At 34.6% G+C, this 20,886-nt stretch overlaps 1 protein-coding gene across 5 annotated transcripts in view; it reads left to right on the plus strand.

The window, feature by feature from the left end:
• The window catches only part of LOC134527290 (DENN domain-containing protein Crag), a 771,918-nt gene that overhangs the window by 189,838 nt on the left and 561,194 nt on the right, over nucleotides 1–20,886 (plus strand). For all 5 annotated transcript variants that reach the window (XM_063359835.1, XM_063359836.1, XM_063359843.1 and 2 more), the window contains one exon: nucleotides 18,145–18,362. In XM_063359835.1, coding sequence (XP_063215905.1) covers nucleotides 18,145–18,362 — 218 coding nt within the window. The remainder of the gene's footprint in view (nucleotides 1–18,144; nucleotides 18,363–20,886) is intronic.

Consider the following 20,886-nt stretch of genomic DNA (forward strand, 5'->3'; position numbering starts at 1 on the left):
AAAGCTTCTTTTTACGTATTCTTTGCTTGTTTTTAGTTATAATGTGTATTCCTGTATTTTATCATATTATTTTTCTGGAAGCCATCTGATGCAATGTTTATTTAAATTACAGCAGCATAGTAGTAATGGAATAGCATGGGAACAAGGACTCATGATGTGCCTCTTTGAAAAGGTAGTATTGTATGGAAGTCGCAAAGGATCATGGTCCGTTTTCACTATTTATAAGTGTCTTTTTATTGGTTGAATTAATGTTTTAGTCATAGCTTGGGAGTCGACACATTAATTTTTGGATGGTGGCTCATAAATTTATATTTGAATGGGGGTGTAAAAATTTTCACGCCTATGGTCCAGGATGGGCTTTTGCAAATTCTTTTTGTACATTATTAAAAATTAGAATTGGTTTTAAGCAGGGATGTGCAAATGAAATCCTCAAATCCTCAAGTAACATGAAATTCGTAGTACTTGAAGGATTCAATTTTCAAAGGAAAAGTTTAGAAGAAAAATATTAGAGGAAAAGAAGTCAATTAAAAAAGTCAACTCTTATAACCTTTGAATTTTATTAGGTAAATTTTTTCTTCTTACTATAAAGGAAAATATTTGCTCTTTCATAGAAGTATCAATGTTACAATTTAACTCTTATTATTTTATTTATTCTTTGCCTTTCCTTGCCTTACATTCAATTTGACATGTTTTTCTCTATGATTCGGTTAATGTAATATGCTATAGTTATTTTCTCTTGTCTTTGCCCTGGATTATTGATTGTTAAAAAAAAAAAGAAAGAACAAATATCAAATTAGTAGACCAGGGCTGAAACCTTTGAAAATGGTAAAAAGTGAAAAAAAAATATGCTAGGATGAAACCCATTGGAAAAGGAAGAGAATATAACAAAAATGAAAGGAAAAATAATTTATTGGCGATCTGAGGTCGGGAAGTGGAAGGGGGTGAGTTTTAAAGGGTAAAAAACGGTTTATCTCGATTTCTGGTAAAACTACAAGTCCTATGGAAAAAAAAAGGTAAAATGGCAAAGTTGTGGGTAATAAAAAGATCTAAAACTTTTGTATTTACACATTTTTCACATAACCTCAAAATTTATGTGAAAAATTGAAATAACTAAGTTTTTGGTTTTTTATTTTTATCTTTTACAAACAAAAATTTTTTTCATGAAATTTGGTGAAAACATACCTTTTTATGTCCCAAACACACTGTAATTTTTTTGATTTAAAATATTTATTTTTTCACCTTATTTTGACTTAATATCGAAAAAGCACCCTAATTTTAAATCAAAAATCGTCCCGTCAAAATATCAGCTTTTTTAAAAACGTCGGTGGGATTTTTGTTTGTCGAAATCTCTACTTTTTGATGGTGTAAAAAAATATACATTACTATGGTAAATGTTCTCAGTAAATGCAAAGAAACTAAACCAGTCTTTGGGAGTTTCTTACTTGCAGTACCATTTTTGTATAAAATTATCATGTCTCTTTTAATTAAATGACACCCGATATCATTCTGAAAATGCTCTTTCAATTTTTTCTTAATAGTTGAGTAGTCTGGGTATAATTAATAAGCTAATTAATAAAATTCTTAGTGTTTTCAAATGCTGAGCAACCCCTTTTTCTTTCAGTTCTTTTGTTATAAAAAGTAGACATACAAGCAGCGTGATAATGCGCTTTTACTGCGACTAAATCAGAAAATTTCGCAAATGAGCTGAAATGTTTTTATCGAAATCATTTAATGTGTTTTGTTTTTGAATATTCTGTATGTAATATATTATCTCTTGTATCATTACTTTGAACAGATGAAATTTTTTCTTTTGAAATATTACCGAAAAACCCACCACTGAGAAAGCAATGAGATTGAAAATTAAATCTAAGAGCATCTTTATTCATTTCTTTTACTTCCTTTGATTTTCTATGTCTTGAACTACAGAATGTAGCTATTGCAGTCACATCATTATATTGACTTTGACAAGTTCGATGAATAAATGCTGATGTCAAAGTCTCAAATTTTTTGTATTTATTGTCGATTCTTTTCTTGCTAGACCCCACTAAACGATTCAAAGCTGCTTTTTTTATTTCATACACTTGCTTATCATATGCCTTATTGCAGATTATACAAACAGATTCATCCATACTGATAATCTGAAAAGATAAAATCAAATTAATAATGCCTTTAAAGTTTTATCATGAGTATAACTAAATTTGTTTGTGCAAAATAAATGAAATTATTATTTTTTAATCTTGTACTAAAATATTATTTGATTTAGATTTTTTAGGTTATGTTACGTTAAACATACAATTTATGAAAGAAAATATTACTATTTTTATTTTAGAGCTGATTGAAAGAGATAAAAAATACAGATATATTTACCTTGCTATGTAGATTCCAAAAGTTTCTTTTAAAGTAAATTTGTCACAATTCTCTTAAAATAACTCAGCCTGCACGTGTATTTTTATGAACGATGTTGTTCACTGCTCTGTATCTCAAATACTGGCTAACGGTTTTTACAGCTGCTACGAAATAACAGGTAGTAAGGCCCAGACCCTCCTAGTCCCTTCCCCACTTCTTTAGGAAATACCGTTTTGATGGGCTAAAATTTTCTGTAGGTCACCCAGGTATATAAGTTATCTTAAAATAGCAATACAAAGGCATATACGCATCTACCTAATTTAAAGAAGATTCTACAACTTTCTCAAATTATTGTCGATGCAATTTTTTTGTTTATCAATGTAACATAGAATATTACGTTTTTCGAGTATTTAAAGTGTAAATTTTAATAAATAGCTAAAAATTATACATAATGATTAAAAAATTTTTTTTCAGATTCGAGTTTTTTTTTTGTTTCTTTGCATTTTCTGAGAACATTTACCATAGTAATATGTATATTTTTAGACCATCAGAAAATAGAGATTTCAACAAACAACCCCCCCCCCCCCCCCGAGTTTTTTAAAAAGCTAATAATTCTAGGGAAGAATTTTTAATTGAAAATAACCAAAATTAAGGTGCTTTTTCGATATTAAGTCAGAATAAGGTGAAAAGATAAATATTTTAAATCAATAAAATTACAGTGTGTTTGGGACATAAAAAGGTATGGTTTCCCAAATTTTGTGAAAATTTTTTTTTTGTAAAAGATAAAAATAAAAAAAACCAAAAACTTGGTTATTTGAATTTTTCACATTAATTTTGAGGTTATGTGAAAAAACTGTAAATACAAAAGTTTTAGATCTTTTTGTTACGTACAATTTTGCCGTTAAACTTTTTTCCATAGGACTTGTAGTTTTGCCTGAAATTGAGATAAACAGTTTTAACCACTTCCCGACCTCAGATCGCCCGTAAATTATTTTTCCTTTCATTTTTGTCATATTCTCTTCCTTTTCCAATGGATTTCATCCTACTATTATTTTTTTTTGGTTTCAAAAATTATCGACCCTGGTCTATAGGTTTGAAATAGTATTACTCAGGAATGATGTGAATGTGCTGGACAAGCCATTAATTACATATGAAGAATATTAGAAAGTGGTGGAAGCCTCATTATTAATATTGGACAAATATCTGTATTGACAGATATTATTATTTCTGCAAGTTACATTTGTTAAGAAGAATTACTGACACATTCCTAACTCAACGGAATGGCTGTCTATAAGTGTACTACTACGTTATGAGAAGAGGTAGTCGCCAACTTCAATAGAAATTACCAAAGCTATTAGTTTCTGTACAGCAGCGAATAGCTTATTGACACAAGAAACTCAGAAGATTCTATGCTAGTCTGCCTACTCGAAGGAAGTATGTCCTTCAACTGTCAGACTTCTACGAAGTAGCTGGAATCGATAATATTGCTGACGCAGAGAACATCAGGTCCTATCGCACCAACGTGAGTCGACCCAGAAACTGCAAGTCCTGAAGGAAAGACGTTCCAACTGTTAGCAGTCGTAATTTCTGACCTACGCAGACCAAGAGTCCATTCGAGGAGGCCTTCAACGTTATTATACCCTGGTGCCACATATTACTGAGTTTGGTCATTCTCCTCAATTGTTCGTCGAATTCTTCAATTTCCATTAACAGTTGAAGACGAAACTAAATAATCTGTAACCTAATTTGATAGCCATACCCATAATAACTTTTAAAACTTGAACTTAATTACGTAAGAAGCTACGTAATCTGCTGATGATTTCATCCTCAAAGACCCCAAGTATTTGATGATATTTGGAAGGGTCTGATGCCATAGTGAACCAAGTATAAATTCTTAAATGTTGGGAAAATTATGTTTTAATTTAGACACAAACCCTGCATTTTAGAATTTGTTTACATAACTTTTTTTTTATCAAATACAATGGTACAAAATAAATAACTTAGTTCCATATGGCATACGAAGCAAACTAAACTAGATTGAAGTTGTTTCAAAAACTTGGTTCAGCTGACTAGATTGTATTAATATTAGTTCAATACAATGACACAGACAGCTGTTGGATTTAAAATCATAAGCACAAAAATATTCTACAATATGTAAAAGATAATGGCTAGTTTTTCTGTAAAATGGGATCACCTTACGTGTTTTCTTTACATTCCTCACTTCCCAAATAATCACTGAAGTGTCTCTTCTCTCTGTGTGAGAATTCTGTACTCAGATAAGTCTGTAGTAAAATATAATACTACCATAAAAAGACCTTCAAAAATTTAGAAAAAAAGACTAAAAATATATTGCTCGGATAAAACAATTAGATTTTCTCCCATGTGGGATCATCATCTGCATTTTCTTCAAACTGTTCACTATCCCAGTACTCTTCACTGTCTTCTCTCTCTGTGGGAATGCTGAGGTCTTCAGCGCAGCTTTGTTAAGAGTTTATCGTGTTAGGCTCGTTTGGTTCCTTCTCTTGAGTTGATATTTCTCTAGTGGCGTACTGTGTGGTAGTAATCACTGGTGAAGCTGTCTGTGTAGTAGTAGGCACTAAGATGCCATGGTAAAATGTGCGGTAGACTGGGGGAACAAATGGCAGCATGGACTCTTGTCCTTCTTTTTCACATATTTGATATGCTTTGGCTGCATCTGTTTGAGTACCAATTTGTGCAATGGTGTTTGAATGCCTTTCGAATGTTTAGCAAAACTGACTTCTTCAAACTCGATATCCTCATTGTGGCTGTATTTATACTCCATGACGAAAGGTTTCTCTCTTGAAACACGCAAAACTCGTATGTTCAACCATGAGACTTTTTTACCATCATGTTGTTTACGATTCATTATCTCGCGTGTTATTTTGTCCGAACTGAAAAATTAGAGGTTTTCATCATCATCACATCAAATGCTTTCTTTTTGACTCTGCAGGTTTCAATGATATTCTTTACCTCATCAAGAGTGAAGATATGTTGCTGCTTCATCATTTTCTTCTCGATGTGACCAAAATCACTATCGTTGGGTAAATAGCTGTGTCCTGGGATGGCAAAATTCTGAGTAACTTCCTTAATTGGACATGAGGGGTCAGACACTAAGCGCCTCAAAATGACTACTAATTTAATGTTTCGATTTTGTCCTCCGCACGAGTCTGACCAAAATACAAGCCTTTCCATTGAAGGTAATTTACTCAGATATTTGAGCAAACAAGATCCAATTTCATCTAAATCTCGACCAGCAACACCCTCATGCCACAGATGCATTGTCCCTTTAGATGTCGCACAGTTATGTATTCCTAAATTATAACAAGACAATTGACGTTTGTAATACATTACCCCTGTTGGAACCTTTGGTAACATTATAGTCTTCTGCAAATCAAATGTTAACACACAACATTTACCTTCTAATGCAGCCTTCTTGTCATTTACCATTGTTGCATGTGCTATCTCCACCCTCCTGTGGTGCAGTTCAGTGTCAGATTTCAGGGAAGACAGGAAAGCAACTTTCGTTTCGCTGTCTGGTTCTGCTTCAGTAGCTCTGATTTTTACTGCCAGGGTGCCACACAGCTTACAAGTATCTTTATGGGGTGGCTTAAATCCTAGATTAAACTTTGAATAAAAAATCTTTTCGTACATTGATTGACTGACAATACTATCAACATTTTGGTTGCTCTCGTCAATCTGTTGCATTTTTTCTTTGTAGAGCAATACATAATACTTAAATTTAGGTTGTGGTTCAATAATTTTTTTATTAGGATTATCTTGACGAAAATAGTGACTAGAATATGCTGGAAAAGAGGAAATGTGGTCTTCAACATGCTTGATGCGGTCTGCAGAAAGTTTGTTACTTGGAGTGTGACGTCCTCTTTTATCAAGAATGATACCACTTGCCATTTTCTGCAACGCCCGATGAACAGAAGCTCTGTCTATGCTGAGGGTTTGCAGGAACATTTCCTTGCAAACTGTTACATCCCCATTCTTAAAGGAATAAAATATTGTAACCGACTCTCATGCTACAATATAAAATATAATTGCCCAAGTAGCTGATTAAGAACTAGAAGTGTGTGAACAAAAAAAAACTAAGTAAATATACCATCAGAGAGCAACGAGAGGCCAGACAAATTAATTTAGATTTTTCCCTTAAAACAGGAGAAGGACGGAGGATCGTAATTTCTTAAAGAGAGACTACAAACCTGTCTATAGGCATCTTGGTTTATAACTTAGAATTTTCTTTTCCTGTTTAAGATTAAATTTCAAAATAACACTTAATGGGCACACACACACACACACACACACGTGCGCGCGCACACACACACATATATACATATATATACACATATATATACATATATATGTATATATATATACATATATACATATATGTATATGTGCATATATATATATACATATATGTATATATATATATATACTTGAGCACCTTCTTCTGACCTATCAATGTTGTTTACAACACCAACGAACCATTTTTTGTCATACACACAAGACACATAGCAACCAGTATACAGTTTTGATATTGTACCACCAGGGTCTTTGCTAGCTGCTGTAGCGAAATTAAAAACTAAGGAATATGCATTATCCTGACTTGTTTTCTTCATTCCTATTTCATACTGGGATATTGGTGAAGCATTGTGAAACCCTCTTGTGCCTGGGATTGTCTTTGCCATAGTATACCGTTGTTGTAGAGTCGAACGAACGTCATCCACATCATTCTTGTCAATGTAATGAAAGATAATACCTGTTATGTGTTCATTGCAGTAGGTAAACATCTTAGACACTGATGTAATTTGGTCTTGGAATGGTCGTTGAAGACTAGCTTTTGATGTCAGTCGCTTAACAGTTCCCCCAATTCCATCGCAAGATGATTTGCCATGGCTTGTGGCAAAGAATGACCAAGAAGCTGTGAGCTGAAAATCTTGTGTGTGGTGGCACAAATTGAGGATATTCTTGCAGTTCTTGTACAGAGCAGGGCAACCATCACTGAAATAATGTATGTGTTTTACATGAGGCAGGTGTCTTTTAACATATGTGACTATTTCTGACTGTGTTTTATACACCATGGAAACATCATGATCCAAATCATTTGACAAAAAACAATGACTGCTTGTTTTCAAATTAGCATTGTCTGAATTTTTGTAGTAAATGACTACTGGATAAACTGTTCATTGACAATTGGTCCAATGGTATCCTTGTGCTTCATTTTGGATAACGAAGGAAAATTTTTCACTGAAATCTAATAAAGCTATAACTTCTCTTTCACTTATTTTCTCTTTCAGATGCTTGAGGTAGTCCGATTGTTTCTTTGTTGTATAGGAATAGGGTATGAGGAGTTCCATTTTTTATACTAAAATTTCCATAAAGTCTTCTACACTTGAGGTAAGGGCTTGTAATTGTGTTCGGTCTGTACTGACCCACTGTTGATCATTCACATCATCTGGATCACAGTCTAAAGTATGATATAGATGCTGCTTTAGAGTATCTGGAGAAGGAGATTGCTCACATTGTCTTAGCATACAGGCAGGATTTAAAATGTCTAATACAAGATACAAAATAAGTGAACAAAACTTTTCACCTACACCAAGACAGTGAAGAAGTAATTAAACATTTTGGTGTATAGTGCACACATCAGACTGAATGGGTTCCAGAACTTCCAGCTAAAACGCACCATTTAGGATGCAACGTACAAAACTTTAAAAACCCTACCTTGAGAGATGGATATTTTGCCTTACAATACAGCTCATGCAAGTTGCATAGCAAAACGGCCATTCCATGCCAAAAAGGACCAAATTGTGCACAACTAAAACATAACATAAAATGTTTTTATAAGACTATAACTACCCAACAAATCCTTAATTAACCAGAAATGTATACATTTTTCGATTATTTTTAATTTTTCATACATAACTTTTCATTTTAAAATGGGTACCTAATGATTACCATGTATTATGATATAAACAAGTCAAGTTGGCGCTCCTTTAACATTGGCTATTAATGTTTTTCTTTAACAGCTGTGTTTTGGAGGGAAAACACCAGTTCATTTGGCTTCCATCTGTATGGTTTTTGTGGTTTAAAGTTATTTTTCAGAGGTTTCAGCTAGGGTTTTTTGAAGACCTATTTGATGGTGTCCCGTCCGTAACAAAAAAGTAAGAAAGTTTATTATACGCATAAAATATTAATCAAGTAATTGTTTATCATACATGACTAGATTTTAACAGAACCTCAAAGTTTAATGTTGATTATTAATTTTCTGGACTAATAAATCACTTTTTTAAGATTTGTCCTGTCTGTAACGTTTTTAAGATTTAATATAATATGTAATCATTTTGTTGTTTTTTGTAAATTATTGCGAATTTACCTAAACATGTGCTAATAACCAACATTCACATGAGAATTTCTATAATAATATTAACAAATTTAGAAGCATGTAATGTACAAAAATCTTTACTTTGAGAGTTGAAGCCAAGAAACAGAATTCCATATTACCGTAAAGTGTACACTGATTCGGAGACAGATGAAGAGTGTGTTGTGCAGAAGCTTACCAAGAACAATGTTCAAGGAGGGCAGTACCTACTCATTGAGCAAGTAGGGCAGAGTAGGTAAAGATAAATATGTAGTGGTGAGCCAGGGAGGAGTAGAAGATGATGGCAGCATTGAGATTTTCTACATGGAGCAGGTTGTACGCGATGGATGCCAGGACATTCTTTTTAAAACTGATACGAGGAAGAAATATGTTTTGAACTTTTCAGAAGTGATAGGTTTACTTCCAGAACCTGAGTTAAAACAGCTTGGAGATAGGATTTTTTACAAATTTGAAAAGATAATTCCTGCGATTATGTAGAATCTGCTTTTCTGAACTTAAAGAATATTTACGATACTGAAATGACTGATAATGTTAGAATTTTTGCTGTTGTGTTCATTAAGGAGTAACTTTTAAACCAAATTGTTATGTTCAGTAAGGTGGTATTGTAAATTATATTTTGTCCCAAGTCATGTCCCGTCCGTAACAGCTCACTCACTAACAAACATTTTAACTGTTGCTTAAAACTTAATTTTTTTATGTCAGTATATAATATACTTTTAACTTCTCGTTATCTAGATACTAAATAGTAAATTAATTGGATAAAAACCACTTTATGATTTTCAGAAAATATTTAGTATTCCTCTTTGATTCAGAGGCCAAAAATAACTTTAAAAAGGACAATTAATAGCATCATATATGCTGATATTCTTAAATGTAATTATGTTCTGTTCATGAAGAAAATTATTTAAGCCAAAGTACTAAATTAAGAGTGTTATTGTCATTCAGACTTTTGTCCCATCCGTAACGTCCCGTCCGTAACGTGTCACTTTCTCAAAAACATTTTATTGATGGTTATTAAAAATAAGTTCTGATTTCAGGAGGTTATGCATGTTTGAACTAACTACTACTATACAATATATTGTAATAACTGGATGTAAATCACTTCATAATTCACAGAAAATATTCGGTGAAAAACTCACCTTTGCCGTCCTGTCCAAACTGTGTCCCGTCCGTAACAATACCAAAAAGATGTATAATTCAAGGATCAAAATTAATAATTATCTCGTACATCAACAATTGGAAGTTGTATAATACGTACTAAGGGTGACTAACTGCAAATATTGATAAAATAGTTAAATAATATATTTGAGACAGTGTGCAACATTATTTTTAAGGTCTAACTGTCCCGTCCGTAACAATGGAGTGACCCAAAAGTCTTTTCTGTTTGTAAACATTTTTGGATATACTAACTTTATCTTTCATTCCTGGCATTTCCCTGGAAAACTCATAATCTTGATAGAAATCTTGAATGACCTGCACAGTTTCTTCAGGTAACTTCTTCCCACCTGTGGAATGAACTAATGCGCAGATTCCTTTTTCCAGTGTAAGTTGTTTTGCTTGTCTTACCATGTACTCAGAAACACCAAATTCTTGTGCTGCCTTCTGTCTGGACCATGATTGAGGGATAAGGGTAAGAATTTGTAATTTTCTTTGTTTATTCATTGTGGGCAGCTTTTGCTTTATTAAAGTTACCAAACGGTCCAAATCGGCAGCCTTTTGTTCCACTTCATGCCTCTGTAATTCTGTACTTTCACTAGTTGATGTGGCTGGAAGCTGTACATCTAATACTTCAGATATTTTTTCTGCTACAGCTGATGATACCTCTTGTACTTTACGTTTCCCATATTTTTCTTTTGCATGTTGTGGTACAGCATGCAGTTTTATTAGTGACTGTTGCAAATATTCCAAACTTTTGTCAAGTAAGCTACGGGTTTCATCTTTTTATGCTTGAATCTCTAAACCCTCTGCAACGTCACTTTCAGATGATTCTGAAGATACCTGTGCACCTACTTCTTCAATATTATACAACCTATTCCTACATGAGGAGCATAATTTTTTACCAGGAATTAAATTAAGTCCGTTGTCTGCTGCTTTTCTGTAGTATTGTAAAGAGATTGTGCGCAAAGAACGCTTAACTGGAACACTATGCACTTTCATAGGATCACAACATGATGTCTGAAACATTTCATACTTCTTAATATAAAACAATTCGTGATGAAAGCATATGGTGTGAAGATTATGTTTAGAAATACCTGTTCTCAACACAAGAAGAGTTTGAATAATCTTTGGAAAGTGATTCCAATCTTTTGATTCCCTTTGTTTGAATATAACACTCTTTATGGCATTCTTCATGCATATCATTTCCAACAGAACAGAATTCTAATTTAGTAGTACTGGTAGCCATGTAGTTCTCATGCAACTTATAATGAACTAAGACTTTCCACTAACATTATACACAGGCAGCGCAGTAAGACTGGCCTACACAGTGTAGTCTGCATGGTGGCAGACACACGCCTTATCTCTGATCCCGGTTATCTTTATTGCTGTCCTCCCCTCTGCCCCTCTGTTCATGGGCCACTATACTGCATTTGCTGTGACAGCCCAGATATTAGGCCTATCTCTCAACTGCCTCTGAGGAAGCAGAAAAAAAAAAACAATGCCAAGGGGAACAGAGCAAGTATCAAAGAACCCCTCTCTTATAGCTAGCAGGCAGACTCCATGCAGAAATGACATATGTACAGTCACATGACATGGCTCTGCAGATAACACAGGGAGATAACACAGGGAAGGTAATTAGAGGCTTTGAAATTTGCACAAAATCCTTGTGTAATATGCGGAAAATATGGGACATACACAACCCTTATATTCGATCCTCTTTGCTTCCATCTTCTGGCTGCCTTTTGTTAGGGGCCCCATTTACATCACCAAGTCATTTTCATTTTGTTTTTCAACACTCCAGCGGAAAACCACTGTCAAGGAAATACAGATACTGACCAATTTATGCTGTCATTACAACCTGTTTTAGGCCAAGAATGGTCACAAATGAACCTTCGATTTCTCAGGAAGTATTTGAGATAAAAATCTAAAATTTTGGATTTTAAGTGGCCTTTTGTCACCTAATAATTGAACAAATTTTTATTAAAATCAAAAAACATGGGTTACATGCCCTGGATGAACTGACATGGAATGACCCTATAGTTAATATTTTTCATTTCTTGTAAGTAATTATATTTTTGACCATTGAGACTTAAGATTCAGATTCGAGGGGTATATTTGATATACCTTAGGGAATAGAATTCAGTATTAGGATTCAAGAAGATTGCTATTTGACCCATCACTAGTTGTAAGCAAAGAATATACATAAACACAAACACTGGGGAAGTGTAATTCAACAATAAACCATCACTTTTAAATAAATAAGTTTATATGGCCCTCTGAGCTAACAAGGGTAAACTTGATGTGTGAATCACTGATTTTATTCAAATTTTGTACACTTGTAGTCCATTAGGATACCATAATGTGCAAGTAGTAAGACATACTACTTATGCGTTTTCGAGAAAATTTCAAGAGAAGTTTTACGCGTGGAATATGTACCGGTGCGTTGTGACCATGAGTGGGAGATGGCGGTGGTCGAGTGGTTAGCGTTCAAGCTCTGTGATCGCTGGATCTCTGGTTCGAGTCCTACTCTTAGTTTTTTATAATTCAGATATTTTTTTTGTAAACCGGTAATTTTCATGTATATATATTACAAAACAAATGTAATAGGTAATATAATGCAAAAATACATTTATTTGCATGAACTTTTATTGAATTTACAAATTTTTTTGTCTTATATTATTACAACAAATATTATATTTATAATTATCGAATAGTATACGACTAACATAAACACACAAAGTTTTGCTGAAAATGTATGCTTGTCGTAATTCATGACATTCCTTATACCTGCGATCAGGTAAGGTGCCTGGAACTGCTGTGTACCTGGATGCTTCGTCCTGCAGAAACTGATGTGAAAGGACAAGGGGAGAAACGGACATGGAAATTCCAAGTCAAACATCAGTTAATAAAGGTCTTACATAAATAAAGTTATTCAATAATACAATATGTTACAAGTTATCAGAATATCATGGTAATGTATAATTAATCGTCGGATTTGCTTTTGACATTACAAGTTTTAGGATTATATGTTATCCAAACAAAGAAAAAATAAATTAAAACGGCATCTGCTACATTGAATGAATGCAATTTTCCACATACACAAGTAATCTTCAGAGTTTGTATCGAAAAACAAACCTCGTTGACATTTGGAAAAATATCTCTTTCCTCTGGCAATTTGGATGCAAACCATGCGTAACGCAACATTTCCGTAAATATCTGTGCTGATAATTGGTGATGTACGATAGAATGTATTTAAATAGAATCTTCACGAGACAAAATTTCTCGTTCATTTTCAATCATTGATTGACAATCAAACATGTACAATTTTGAATGTGCTTGATACATTTTTTAACTTGCCTTTAGAAATAAATATTGCATGATTGGCAAATCTGATTACATTTGGGAGGTATGACTTTAACCTTGCAAGTCCAAGACCGCCGTCGTCTGTAAAGATTTCAACACACAAACCAGGATTCGTTTGACCCTCCAAGAATCTATTATTAGCAAGAATTTTTTTTTCCACATAAGGAAGTATGATGATGGTTATAAATGAATTATAGAGCTGTGTGGTAAGTTTCCCAGATTTTAAACATGTTACAACGACATTTGGAAGGTCTTTTGTTAAATTATGAACAGTTTTTTGAATCCTTGGACCAAACTTTCTTGTGGCGTATTGGAAACACAAAAAAACTTTCGGTAATAATTCACCAGACAGCGTTATCACTTATTGGGCCATGTATGAGTGTTTTACCTTGTTGGTTTCGTGCCTTTTAACAAACATTGTTTTTGAATATTTTTCGGTAACAGTTCTGTCATAAGTTGACTACTACTGGCAACCTGTCTGGTCGGTATTAATCAAAAATGTTTTGTCAAAATTTGTGATGATTGCTTTTGTCTGCAATTGAAACTTCTTTGAGGATTCCAGTATTTCTTCCAAAGTCACAGATTCCCTGTTACTCACACGCACACTGTTCTTGTTTGAATTCTGATAATTTTTGTGAGCCTCCTCTAGGTCCACAATTCAATTATGAAATATTTATCATTCATTGTTCCCCCAGTGTTTATGTTCTCTTCCCATATCTCCAAATCGTCCTTCCTTTTTAAACTGAGATACTTTTATCTGGAGAGTTTGTTGATTCCACATAGTATAGTCTTACAATTTTATTTTTGTCTCCAACAAAATTTATTCGGTTTTGGCCTTCTTTATGGCTGGATTATAATCCTCAATGTCGGAAAAATCTTCTTCAACTGGAATATACCTTCTTCGTCTACTTTGTCGAAATGAATGAGGTTCTCGTCAGTAGTATTTTTTCTCCTAACATTTTGGTGGTAGACTGATACAGCTCTTCACCAATCGCTATTGCATCTGCAGAAATTGTTGCTGATGATCTTGTATCTATAAGGACTGCTTCTTAAAGAAGACTATCACAGTACACATCTTGGAACCGTCATTTTGCCAAAGCATTATGCATCAAATGTTCATAAACTTCATCATCCACAGTAGTCGAATAATTGGGAGTCACCTTCATTTGTACAGTAAAAATGTAAATTTTGTGACTTTCAAAGAATTCACCCGTTCAATATTTGTTCTTGTAAAATGAGCAAGGTCTCACCGCTACTCGAGTTAACTGCTGAATGGGGCTTGTTTGATTACATCGGCCCTATACGAATAGAATCCAGGTGCAAGCCTATCCCTCCTCTTGTTCTTTTACATCAGTTTATGCAGGTTGAAGCGTCCAGATACAAAGCAGTTCCAGGTAACTTACCTGATCGCAAATCACGACAGGCATATACTTTCAGCAAAACTTTGTGTGTTTATGTTAGTCGCTTACTTGTCGATAATTATAAACTAATGTTGGTTTTAATAATAAACAGTAGCGAACAAACAAAAAAAATAATGGATTTTCGATGAAAGTTCATGCAAATACACATATTTTTTTATTATATAACTTATTACATTTGAATTCTAATATATATAAAATAATATAACCAGTTTTCAAAAAAAATATTAATTAATAAAAACCATGAGTAGGACTCGATCCAGAGATCCAGTGGTTACATAGCTTGAATGCTAACCACTCGAGCACCGTAATCTAGCGCTTATGGTCACAACGCACCTGTACATATTCAATACATAAAACTTCCCTTGTTATTTTCTCTAAAACGCCCAAGTAGTACGCCCTACTACTTGCACATTATGTTGTCCTAATGGACTACTAAAAGTGTACGAAATTTGAATAAAATCTGTGATTAAAGTGTCATAGTTTAGGAAAGCATTTCTAAACCCCCCCTCCCCCCCAATCCCCCTAGGGAAAAGCTATAACCTTTTAATTATTATCAAGACAACAATTTTGTGATTGACTTTTCAGCACTGCTTAGAGTCGAACATTTCCACCTTCGCCACCTTAAGAACTCACTGTCTCACGTTTGTTAAAGACTTCATGTTTACTAACAAAAAATATTTAAGTAATTTCTTGGCACAGAATACTTGCTACTTGGTAGTTGACAAATATCTTAGTAATAAGACATGAACCATCTCACACATCAACAGATTGTTTTGGTTTTCTGATTCTGTGACACTTGTCAATGTCAGCCTGTCTTAACTCCAATCAAAGTATCTTTTGTTACATGCACTGTTTCTTTCATCAAGTCCTCACCTGGTTCCTCTGGAACCCCTTGAACCAACAAGCATTTTCTTCTGTGGTATTGTGTAAGATTGTACAACTTGTCCTCTTAAGAGGCGAAGGCGAGCTTCTCCCTAACTGCTTCATGTTCATGGCAGGTTTCGTCAAGTTCTGTTTTGGAAATAACAGAAAAAGAAACAAGGTTATTTTGAAGTTTCTGAATGTCCGTAGCATAACTGTTCAATGCCCGCGGGGCGGGAATAGCAGCCGGGAAGTCCAGGCACCAGTGGAACTCACGAAGCTGTTGGCAGACTTGCTACTCCAGGCTGTTCAGCTTGTTTGTCACCTCTTTTAGCAGCATGGTGAACTAAATATGTATACAGTTACTAAAAAAACATCATAAGATAGTAAAAACTGTAAATTGCATTAAGGGGGTACATATCGGTTTTACTAATGCAAAAGAATTCGATGAATAATACCATTATCCACCACGTAACAGAAATATTACAGGAGCACATACACATGCACATGCACCTGTTCACTCGCCACCACAGTTCACTGAACATATAGTCAAACTCGTGCCAGATGCCTAGAAGGTGGGAAGTTGTGCAGTTTCCGGCCCAGGAGGGTAGCTGAAGAGGAGGAGGGAGGGAAACGTGCTGCAGCATGATACATGGGGCATCTGGCGGAAGTGGCAGGAGTTTCAGGGCCCGAGAGGAGGTTGGAGGGGAAAATGTCAGACGTGCATGCGGGCCTTGCTGCTAATGGCACAGGGAAACTTACATACCTGGCCCGGAAGGAGGCCGCCACTTACTGGGAATGATGGCGGTGGTGAATTTCTACAGTTTTGGCAGTGTTGAGACGGGACACCAGACATGCGAGAACAGCACTAAGGGACATGCTTATCTGAGCTGTTGCGCAGAGTGTAGCACGATAAATCTGAGGCGCAATAACTGACGGTGTGGGCTGATGGGGCCGGTGGAGGGTAGTAAAGGCTGACTGGTGGCGGACGGGCAACCGAATCAAAATCTTCTGGCCAAAACGCCTGCAGATTCCAGTTCTAACATAGCTTTTCTTCTCATATAACATTTTGTTATTCATGTGATCAAGCACTGGCACTCATCCAAGGTTCACAGCAGTTAAGAATGAGTGCTATTCATATGCTTGTTTTGTTTAAACTAATATATATGGTCCATGTTAACTTGTAATATAACAGTTATCCAATCCATTTAATGAAAAATGTTAATTTTTTTAATGCTGTATTACCAAATCAGTGATTAAATGAGTTTATATTTACATATCTTAACCCTAGTTATTAATTATTATTTAATTTGTTAGTAACTGCAGCCAGGTGATACTTCAGCAACATTATAAATTCAATTTTTGCTGATTTCATTTTCATCTGAAATCCTAAACAAATATTTTTTTTAATTTTTTTAAATTTTGATTTTGATTCACAATGTCTGTTTTGTCATAGATACATACAGTAAGTAAGCTACTACTGTCTTGCATGATGTTAGATCGATTGAGACTGTTGATCAATACAGTGTTGATCAATACACTGATGAAACTAGGCATTCACTTCTTATAATATCCATCATAATGGAGTGTCCGTGTTTTTTGTTATAGTCTATTTTTTTTTCCGTTTATTTATTTTTTCCACTGCAGGTACGTGTCATGAAATTAATACAAATAATAGTTTGTTTTCGAGTTTGAAATTGCACAAATATGCAGTGTTTTGAATAGTTCTTGTGATTTTTCTGATACTGTTCAATGAGATGTCAGTGAAAAAACTTAAAAACTTCGATAAATTTTTTATGTTTAAAACATTGGTTATTGTTCATTTTTTTACTATAAGTCCCATTAAAACACCAAAAGATGTATTTATATCTCAGCAACTAAATAACCTCAACAGTGAACTTGATATATGACAAATTCACAAGGTATGCTGTGTCAAATATTTGTAAGCAAACAAATATTAGTTATTTCAAAATGTTATTATATGAGGTTGAAAGGAATGTGAATAATAAACTATTCGTATTCCAAAATTTAAATATATGCCTAGGCTTACTTACTGGAGGAGTGGAATTATTGTAGAATTGGTTTATTTTGAACAATTTAATTAATATTTTCTCTATAACACATTTTATACTGTAAAGAACGCCATTAAATAAACAGCATTCAATATTAAATTTAACAGTTTCTTGTTTGTGAATGTGTAGTCTTAGAAACAGGCAATAGTTTTCGCCTGCTATATTTTTTTTTAGTACAAAATAAATTATTTAAAGAAGATGAAAGTTTTGTTAGATTTAAAATTACGAGTTGAAAATGTATTTGGGTGTTAAGGATATAGTTTTTATTACACACCGTTTATGTAATTCTAGTTGGGAAAAAAATTTCCATTTCATAATTTTAATTAAATTGTAACCCGGTGCTGTTTTAAAATGTAGGTTCTTTATTCTTATTTAAAATTTAATATAAAATGTTGCCTCTAAATGGATACAAGCTATGCGACAGCGGGTATATAGTAGCTGGGGACCGCGAAAGATGTGTGTTGAGACATGTGTCACAGCCATGTGACGAGAGTGTGTGTGTGTGTTGCAGCTATACGGATCGGCGGTGACATTCTATGAGCGCCTGTCGAAAGAGAAACTTAGCAGCGAGCAGTGCAGGCAGCTGGAGCTCACCGATGACAACACAGTTAACGTCAACAAGTGCATCTGTCTGCTGTCACACTGGCCCTTCTTCGACACCTTTGAGAAGTTTCTACTTTTTCTGTACGAGACTGCCTCCAGCGGTCCACTGCCCGTCCCCATCGAGAGGTGTGTCCTGGCTTCTTGCTTACTCTTTTTTTATGTTCTTCAGAGTGTCAAGAGTGTGTCCTTCAGTTTTCATTTTTTTCATGATAAATTGTTCGTTGTTATTTTTCAATTTAAGAAATAAACTTAAATTTTATTACCTACATTTAAATCAACTTATTTTATATTAAAATATACTTTAGGTATACCAACCAATATTTTTCTAAGTTAGTAAAATACATTAATGAAACCAAGAAGTTGTGGTAAAAAAAAATCATTTATTAAAACAAAGTGAATAAGAGTATTAAAATTTAATTTTTACATAACATTTCATATTTAGGAAGGAAGTACCATCTTAGAATCAAAATATAATTTTCCACAAGCTCCAAAACAACCTGACAGGCTGCAGACCACTGTTCAAGAAATCTGTGAACCAAAAATTACATCTGAAACCAGTTGGCAGTTTTCAGTATCACCATAAGTAAGATTTTTGGTACCGTATACATCCGTAGAAGGGTGCTTTAATTTTGGGCATAAAAATCTAACATGCTCACTGTAAGGTTAGCCCTCGAATAAGGGTCGCACAATATATCTGTTTTCAGTAGAGTTCCATGAATACAAGTTAAGTCTTTGTGTCTCAGCTATTTGGTGAATCAGAAATACAGCACTGGTGTTGATGCTTGGTTCTTCTTTGTTCACCGATTATCGACTGATACGAGGAAATTTTTTTTGATTTTACCAATGGTGAATCTGAATTAGTTACTGATTTTAATTTTGAATTTAGAAGAGATGGATTTATTTTGATTTTTCTTAGTGAATAATAAATAATTTCATTTATAAGATTATTTTCATGTATTGTATTTTTAAGATGTGATATATTTTTTCTTTTATATTTTATATTAAGATGATTTATATTTCTTTTTGATTTTTTGAATTTGTGGTACACTAGAGTCCCGTTATAGCGAGGTGTTACGGTTCCGGGTTTGATCCTCGCTATAACCGTGTCCTCGCTATAACCAAATTGGACAGATTTTTGCCCCCAAAAAATAAAAATAAACCGAAAATAGCATAAAAAATGTGTTTAAACCTGTATAATTGGAAAATAACAAGTTATATTAACAAAATCTTAATTTCTGTGAGCAGATGTGTGAATTTTCTTTAAAATGATACCCCACAAGTACGGATGCGATCACCGAATGCGTCAAAATAACCAGAATACCCTACCACGCCACGTAAGTATAGCATCTCAGCCCGCAATCGATTACTTGAATTGGCCCGTGGCCGACGCAGCATTGTCCTGCTATCTGTTGTCGACGCGGGCTGTCTGCTGGCGGCCATGTTGGTTCGGGATGTTGCTAACAGGCGGCGCTAGTGTAACGCGACGATTTTATTCCTTACAAAAAAGCAGAAGTGCGGCAACGCACGTACTGAGGCCTTACTTTAGGCGCTCAAATTTAGAGCCAAAGTACGCAGTCGCACAAAAAGTGTAAAAGCAGCAAAAACTAAGCTCCCTAAGCAGGACAGAATGACGTAAGAATTAAAATAATGCATCACTGCCTTGCTCATATTTAATCTTTCCACGTTTGCACCATGGCATAGGCTGGGTACTGATACAACATACAAGTTTATACTAATTGAAGATCTTGACCTTACATTAAAACAAAATACAACTATGATATTAATAATAATACTGATACAACTTATTCTTAAATTTGCAATCATTTAACAAATATAAATTCCTCCTAAAAGTTCTGAAACATCATCGTAGATCACGTATTATTTAGTTGTCTTTAATGTGTTCCACACGTCCCCTTTTATAGATTTAAGCTTGTCAAATTGGTCAGAATTGGCGATGCACTAGTCAGTACATAATACAAGAACCACGCCATGAAAGAGTATAAATCTCGCTTGAATTCAATCCAGTTGATTCGTACAGCCACAAAGGTTGCGCAAAGTTTTAGTTTTGAGAGTTAACTATATATGTGTCTAATAACATCGCGGTTCACAGCCACTTATGTCACTCAGTTAGTTCCACCAAAAATCAACCTGGTGCTCGGTTGATATAGAATGGTGCGTCGAGACTTACTTTTAGCATGCAGTTTCGTCAAGGGCCGCCCGGGCTGGCCTGGTGAATGCGGTGCCGACTCTCCATAGCCGAGCTGCAGCCAACACTCTTGCTTCCGCAAGTCGGTGAGCGCGCCGCCGGCCGCCGTCGTGGGCTCGAACACACCTCTCGTGACGTCAGGCCGACCAGCGCGCCGCGCGGTGACCACGCGTACAAACACAAAACATCTGAGCGCTAGTGTCCATTGCATTGAAGCACATTACAGGGCGTGTTTTAGGCAAGACAAAAAAAGTATCCATAATTAAGCATTTAAGCCAACAAAATAAGCAAAACCCGTTAAAGGACATTAATATTACATATTAATTAATTACTATTAATTACATAATAATGCCAATGGAGGCGTGTCAAACGCCTCAGTACGCCTCGAACGAAATAGTCGCTGGAAAACTATACTTTTTTTAATTTAAAGAAACCTGTAAACTT

The sequence above is a fragment of the Bacillus rossius genome, chromosome 1, assembly GCF_032445375.1.
Source record: "Bacillus rossius redtenbacheri isolate Brsri chromosome 1, Brsri_v3, whole genome shotgun sequence".
Lineage (NCBI taxonomy): Eukaryota > Metazoa > Arthropoda > Insecta > Phasmatodea > Bacillidae > Bacillus > Bacillus rossius.